At 46.1% G+C, this 7,580-nt stretch overlaps 1 protein-coding gene across 2 annotated transcripts in view; it reads left to right on the top strand.

Moving 5' to 3' along the window:
- Positions 1–2,151: 2,151 nt before the first annotated feature.
- LOC126532087 (uncharacterized) overlaps positions 2,152–7,580 on the top strand; it is a 60,876-nt gene continuing 55,447 nt past the window's right edge. For both annotated transcript variants that reach the window (XM_055071004.1, XM_055071003.1), the window contains exons 1-2: positions 2,152–2,520; positions 4,404–4,667. In XM_055071004.1, the coding sequence (XP_054926979.1) occupies positions 2,239–2,520; positions 4,404–4,667 (546 nt within the window). In that variant the 5' untranslated portion in view covers positions 2,152–2,238. The remainder of the gene's footprint in view (positions 2,521–4,403; positions 4,668–7,580) is intronic.

Raw genomic sequence — 7,580 nt, 5'->3', positions numbered from 1 at the left:
CACTAATGATTTTTTCTCCGCCATCCACCCTTACAATCACAATCTTGCTGCCGCTGCTGCTGGTAGCGGTTGTGGCGGTCTCCTGATTGGCAATAGTAGCTACCCACAGTGAAAAATTGGCCATAAATTCGGCGGTTAAGAGGAGTGTACAAAGACGAGGTGATTAACAATTTCAATTAACAAGTAACTTTAACCTTTCATAGAGACATTGGTCTGAATGAGATATTTTAGTTGTGTATTGTGGCGTGCTCTCTGAGTGCAGTGTACCAGTAGCGGTGAGATGCACTATGCATATTTAATGTTTCAACACTTTCATCTGCAGTAGCATGCTGTGCATGCTGTCAGTAAAGTATCTCCAGGATTCATTAGGAGCGCTCTCTCTCTCGAAGAATTTCCAAGTTTTCCAAGTTGTCAGTTTAAAATGCGAAGCCTATTTGGGGGAAGATGTATACACAAAACAATATCGAATTAAACACTGAATTGAAAATTAGGAGAAATAAGAATTAAGTTAATAAGAACTGCCAATAGGCACTTTCTCGGATGTGAGGTCTCCTACTGTGATTTTTGCTTCTCTGTTCGTTAAGAAGTTTCGGATATAATTGTACGCCCACTCGTCCAAGCCAAGGTTGCCGATTTGGTGCAATATGGCTTGGTGTGCTACATTGCCGAATGCCTCCTTGAGATCTGGCCCGAGGATGGGTCGAGTCGATCTCCCTGGTTCATCGATTACTTGCTGTTTCAGTTGTAGCATGGCGTCTTGTGTAGACAGGTTTCTTCAGAACCCTATCATCGTGTTTGGGAGGAAGTCATTGTCTTTTATGTAGCTGGTGAGTCTGGAGACGAAAGCAGGCTCCATTAGTTTGCCCACGCGGGATGTTAACGATATGGATCTTAGATTCCTGAATTGTGTTTGTTTGCCAGGCTTTGGTATTAGGACGACTTGTGCCGTCTTCCACTGTTGCGGTATATTTCCTTGCTACCGGCACTCGTTGATATATTCTGTCAGTTTGCCAATGGACGCGTCGTTGAGGTTTCTGATTGTCTTGTTCGTAGTGGCGCCTGGGCCTAGTGCAGATTTGGCGCTGTGTTTGTGCAGGATTGCTGTTATTTCTGCTTCGCTAAGCTCTTTATCGAGGTCGGAGTTGTGTTCTCCCTCGTTCTCCTTCGACAGGACAAAAAAATATTGATTGCCTCACCCTCGCCGCATATTTAGCGTAATGGGAAGAGAACCAGTCTCGACGTGTGTATATAGAAATTCAGTGAAGGTATACTAAACACAGCCTTGTGCTGGACACTTCGTTTTCGCGTTTGGCAATATTATCTGCGCCAGAATATAGAATTTGTACATGAGTGACATAAGCAGACAAAGAACAATATGAAAGGATTGGGTGGATGGAAACCTTAGGTAAGTAAGCTGCAACTTCATTGAGAAATTGTCCTTTAGACCCAGGTGAATGAACGCCCTAATGTCAAGGTACCAATGAATGAAAATTCCTCATGACATAAGAGCCCCAGAAGCAATGATGAGCACAGAGACAGAGCAAGAGATCCTCATGAGTGATTGATATCAATCGCGTAAAGCCAGTCCCACTGCCACGAATTCGTTCATAAGGATGGGTATAAAAGCCGGCAGTCGAAGAGAAAAAAGCAGGTCAAGAAAAAGGCCAAATATACCAACGCCAGACTTTTCTACCCACTTCGAAGATTCTGTCGTAACAATGATGTTTACTGGGAGAATCTGCAGATTATCTAGTAATAGAGCATCTAAAATCGGAAGTGGAAGTAATTTTACATTATTAATGTAGATGTCAGCAAACTAATTAAAGAGAAAAACAAAGCTGCCACTGCTGTTGTAGTGGCGATAGACACTCGTAAACTAAGATGAACTTATAAATTAGCAATGAAAGTGATAACTGTGCGGAGCTTGAACAAGCAAAGCTAAAATGCCGATTCATCATACAGGACGCCGCATACGGTTGCACATGGTGCTTTCACACAGTGCTCTAACTGGGAAATTCGCGCCACCCCTGTTTTCTTCTACATATAGAACGTCATCTCTCCCCTTGTTTCCTTTTCCTTTTTTTTATTTTCATTAGCGCGGTTCACAGACACCAACCGCCATTGCCATCACCATCACCGCAGCCAATAGGGTGTCCCGACATTGACTGAGAAGAAACAAGCCGCAGTCGTGGTCCAGAAAGCAGCGCGGTTTGTCGTGGTGGGGCACCCGAGGAAGGCATGGCGCAGCACACGCAGGAGGCACAGCAGCAGCCGCAAACCAAATCCGCCATCGTGGTCGCGGAGGACAAGGCAGAGCGCAAGAAGGATCACCTCCGTGTGCTGGTGACCAACGCCACCAACCCGATGGCGCACACCATCGCGACAGCCGTGGCTCAGGGCTACGTGTTCGGCTACGACCAGCCCATCATTCTGCACCTCCTCGACGCCAAGGGTACAATGGGCATGCTCGAGGGACTCGTGCTCGAGCTGCTGGACTGCACTTATCCGCTTCTGAGGCAGGTGGGCCCTGATATGTCATCTCGTGTCTTATTCCTCGTACTCTTCGTTTCTTGACTCATCGCGGTAGCCCAAACAGCACTACTGAGCTCGAGAGTTCGATCGCAGCTGCGATTGCCGTTTTCCGATGGGGGCGCAATGCAAAAACGCTCATTTCACCGTGCATTGGGTGCACGTTAAAAATTCCCAGCGGTCAAAATTATTTCGAAGCCCCCTCCCTACGATGTCCCTCATAATCATGTCGTAGTTCTGGCCCGCCATACTCTAGAACTTTACTTGTTTTCTTTATTCCCCGTGTCGTTTCGAGCAACAGAGCATATAAGACCAACTATTGCCCGATATTACACGGACCTTCCTTCCTTGCTGCAAGTATGCAACTTTCTCGTAAAATAACTGGCCGTATTTGCAATTCTTCATGCTTACACGAACATCGTTGTTGTTGGTCCCTGCCTTTGGCTACTACAGCAAGAAAGGCTTCCAGGAGAAAGCACTGGCATGAAAAGAAAGGAAAACGACAGACGACTCAGCGCTAGACTAGCAACTTAACTTTTAATATTCATTTTCAGACTTTTGTTATCGCAAAGCAACTAATGCAGTGTCTTGTCTTTCTTCGTTTTGTTTTGTTTTGTTTTTCTTGTTACGTCAACAGTCAGTTTTTTAGGCTGTTAGACCCATTTTCCGCAGGTAACCTTTTTCTTCTTCAGTCAGTAGTATTAATGATGTACTGATGTAGGATTGCCAATTGCCATAAATCGGCTATTATGTCGCTCACTACAATAGAAGGCTGCAAGCTATTGCAGGAACTGCTGTTTTCTATGGACAGCAATAACTCCTCTTCTCCGTAATACCTTCGAGCCGTAAGAGTTTTTGGAGTAAATAAAGGTACGGCTTTGTGAATCCAGGCTTGTGTTTCCCGTTATTATGGCGACTAACTTTGATTCAAGTCATTGACGAAGCGTTTTTCAGGTGCTTCCGAAGACGTAACTATATTAAGTCTTGGTGACAAACACGCGAACTTCATCTGCACAGTTTGATTTCTATGCGCTAGAAAGCATTACATGTCGTCGTTTCTTTTTTGCATGTAATTGGCGTGCAGAACTTTTGAGTCAAAAGCGACAAGGAAAGCAAGCCGGCTATAAATCTTGCTTGTCGAACAGAAACAAGAATACCCCTACAGTTGCCAGTCAGCGAAAGCTGTGTCGCCGCCAGATCTACTTCGCTTCGTCCGCGTGACTTGATTTTTGCAGTTAACAGCACACATGTCTAGAGCGCGCGAACAGTATTCAGCAGAGGGAGTGCATGCTATCTAGCGGTGATCGCCCGTACAAGAAAGTTTCTTCTCAGTGAGAGACTTGACTGGCCGCCATCGACATGGTTAGTGGCGCCATCTGTTGCTCAGCAAGGATGGCCGATTCAATGAACGACGGGGCCAATCGACGCGACGAAGCACGTCGTCGTTTGGCACTCTGGTGAGGTTTGAGGGTCGCATTGGCAATACCATGGGAGTGTTGATAAAATGGCGGCCATGAAAGCCAAATTCAGAGAGAAAACACCAAATGCGATGCTAAGCTCAACTAGCAAGGTGTACGTAGTTAAGTTGTCACAAAGCAGGCTGCCTACGATGTTAACGCATTGCAAACCGCATTGCTTCCGTGCTTTATGGATAATATAAAGGCCCATTTTTATTGTTCTTCACTGCATCACAAGTTTTCTTGCCGGAAGCTGCGGTAACGTTTCCTCCAGAGTCCATCAGCCACAGCAATTTGATAATGGTAGCCTCACCATATCTTTTTTTTCTCAGCCACGACTGTTCAGGTTGCCCGGGAACATCATGCATAATAAAACAGCTGAATATGAGCCACTGGTATTGGTGTTTTTTTTTAAAGGTCCTGATGACGACCGTGGATGACTCGGCCTTCACGGGCATCGACGCCGCCTTCCTGCTGTACGAGGCTCAAGACGCGCCCGTCAATCAAGGGGTCCAGCTTTTCCGTCGCTATGGCGCCGCCCTCGAGAAGTATGCCAAGAGGTCTGTCAAGGTGGTCGTCTGCGGCTGCCAGGTTGCAATCAACGCATTCGCCTGCATCCAAAGTGCACCCTCCGTAGACAGCCGCAACATCACTGCGCTTACAAGGCTCGAGCACAACCAGGTATGGGGTCTCCTTCAACATCACTGATGCTGAGAAAAAAATCACAATCCTTCTATGTGATTTCTCTAATCGCGTAGGAATGACGGACGGTGAAGTTATTCATTTCGTTCTTCGTTAATTTGGCTCCGTACATGTTTATCACTTTGTTTCATACATATATTCACATGCTTGTTACATAGCCATTATTTAGGTTACCCATTGAATGTTCGTACTGCATCATTTTCACTTCTTTCCACAAAAAAATAAATTGCTACTAAAATGGTCTACCGATTTGAGTGTACCAGATATTACCTCTATTTTCCGCACACATATATAGGAAAAGCATCCATTAAAGGAAAAAGCACGACTTTCGGGTCTTTTCCTATGGAAATATTGCAGAGCCGATAATTCTGACCAGACTGACCCTGAACTTGCGGATAAGTGTCAATACACCAACATATGGAGAAAGTGATAAATGACCATTGTCTGTCTTACGCACCAAAATTACTCGATGAATTCAGCTAAGTCGAAATGCCAAGAATCTAATTACACGTTCCTCTACTAAATATTCTCGAAGCACGCATCGAAATTTTAAAAAATTTAAGAAGTTGCTAACTCCCTCCTGAACGTGGCCCATGGCCGAGAACACACTTTCGCAACATATAATTCTACGCTAGCGGTTGAAAAACGGCGTTATACGAGACTGCGCCGCGGCAGTTTCGACATGAACCTTTCCGCCACCAGGCGCTCGCCCAGATCGCCTCGAAGCTTGCCGTGGCGCCGAACAAGGTCCGCAACGTCGTCGTCTGGGGAGGTCGCGGCCGCATTCCGGACGCCTACAACGCTGTCTTCCTGCACCGAGACGCCCTGCTCCCGGTCACTGAGACTCTCAAGGACGAGACGTACCTAAGCGGCGAGTTCGTCGAAGTCGTCAACAACCGCGCCCGCGAAGTGCACAACGCACGCTCCAAGTACCCGTCCCTCTCCAAGGGCAAGGCGGCCTGCGACCACATGCGCGACTGGTGGCAGGTAGGAAAAATACTCGAAATCACTCGCCGAGGGCGTGTTTTGCAATTATCGGACGCATTTCAGAACACGAAAACTGACACGTGACAAGAAGGAAACACTGGAGACGAGTCTCGAATATTCATTTTCCCTGACGCTCCACCGACTACGTGGCGTAATAAACCTGCGCGAGCAGCTGCGCTAACCAAAAGGAACCAAACGATAACAAGCATAGTAACTATAGGAAGCTTTGCCGGAGTGATGCAGAATTCGAAAATGGCAGCGCGATTATTCTTTCCGTAAAGTAGACAGTAGCGCATATCATCTCTTCTCTAACGCTTTTCTCAAAGCGCACGAAACGCAGGCGCCGCAGATATAGTAACACACAACACTTTTCCTTAAACTTCCCACGTTCGAAACTTTACCTATGAAGGCATTGAGCGACTGCTATTTTGAGCAGACTAGCATTGTCGTGCATACAGAGCTTCATACAAAAATTATTAGAAGGTACTTTGGCACTAGAGTCTACGGGATCTGCCATCCGGTTGGTTCAGCCAGCAAGGGAATGATGTTTGGTACATCATTTTGCCTTGATTTCGTCATCCTGGCTTCAAACTGCTTCGTGACTTTGCAAACTCCTCGTATTCAACAAGGTACTGCGTAATAGGTTATTAAAAAAACAGTACGAACATTGTTTGACGGCAGGACTAGAACACAAGAGCTCTAGCACAGAAGTTCGATACTTAAACCATTGCGCCACGGATGAATGGGCCGACAAGTGGCAAGAAGATCCATAATAATTAATCTCGGACAAACCAGCTCGATGAACCAATAAAACGATGAAACCCTTGGCGCGTTTCAATTTTGCCACCTTGGCAGGTGGAACCACGTGATTACTAGCGATTATGCGTGCTTGCAGACTTGTCGACTTCTACATTTAGAAAGGCATAGATTGTTTTGAAATTTATATCAATGAAGGCTGATAATAAGCGAAGGCGCAAAAATGTTCGAAGCCATATGCACGAAAACCAGACAAATCTATGTAATAACCACCATTCCCCATGATGGCTGAACGCTCGCAGAGCCAAACTAGTGTCCCCCCCCCCCCCCTTAGTAATTATTGTAGAAATCTCTATGGCCCTGATCGCGCAGCGGTGGATGTGCAGGTGGACAAATAACCCACAGCGATCGTTTCGGCACAAAGTATGGGGTTACAGATAGCCCGCCGTTTGTCGACATAACACAATAGGGTCTCCTGCTTTAAATGGGAAAAAAAGCTGCAGTTATACTCCCCTCGCACGCACAGAGGGCAGCATAGATGGCTTTTTTTTTTCACGTTCGAGATGTTTTTGTTCCACGTCTTTATCAATTTACTTTTGTGTATTGACTAACTCGCCACCTGTCGTGGTTCTGGCGCCCTTTAGATGCCGTCCAGGGTAGTGAAGTCGTGGGTCTTTGACCAATCGGTGCATATCAACATAATGGTTACCCGAATGAATCGGTTTTAACCGCTGAATACTATATGTGCATGAACACCAGCGATAGTAGACAAAAATGGCGCTAGTAAATTATGGGAGTTTTACGTGCCAAAACCACGATATGATTATGAGGCATGCCGTAGTGGGGGACTGGAAAGTTGGACCACCTGGGGTTCTTTAACGTGCACCTAAATTTAAGGACTCGGGCGTTTTCGCATTTCGCCCCCATCAAAATGCGCCCGCTGTGACCGCGACCTCGTGCTTAGCAGCCCAACACCATAGCCACTAAGCAACCACGGCGGGTGAAAAAAAAAATGGCGTTAGTATTACACCCACAATCTCAATTCATTCGTTCCGCTTCTGCTTGTCCAATAAAAAAAGATGTGACTTGTAAACTTGCTATCAACGCGGGCGACTGATAAAAAATATGGCCCCAATTTTCTGACTAAAC

The sequence above is a fragment of the Dermacentor andersoni genome, chromosome 5, assembly GCF_023375885.2.
Source record: "Dermacentor andersoni chromosome 5, qqDerAnde1_hic_scaffold, whole genome shotgun sequence".
Lineage (NCBI taxonomy): Eukaryota > Metazoa > Arthropoda > Arachnida > Ixodida > Ixodidae > Dermacentor > Dermacentor andersoni.
This window is presented reverse-complemented; position numbering and strand designations above follow the sequence as displayed.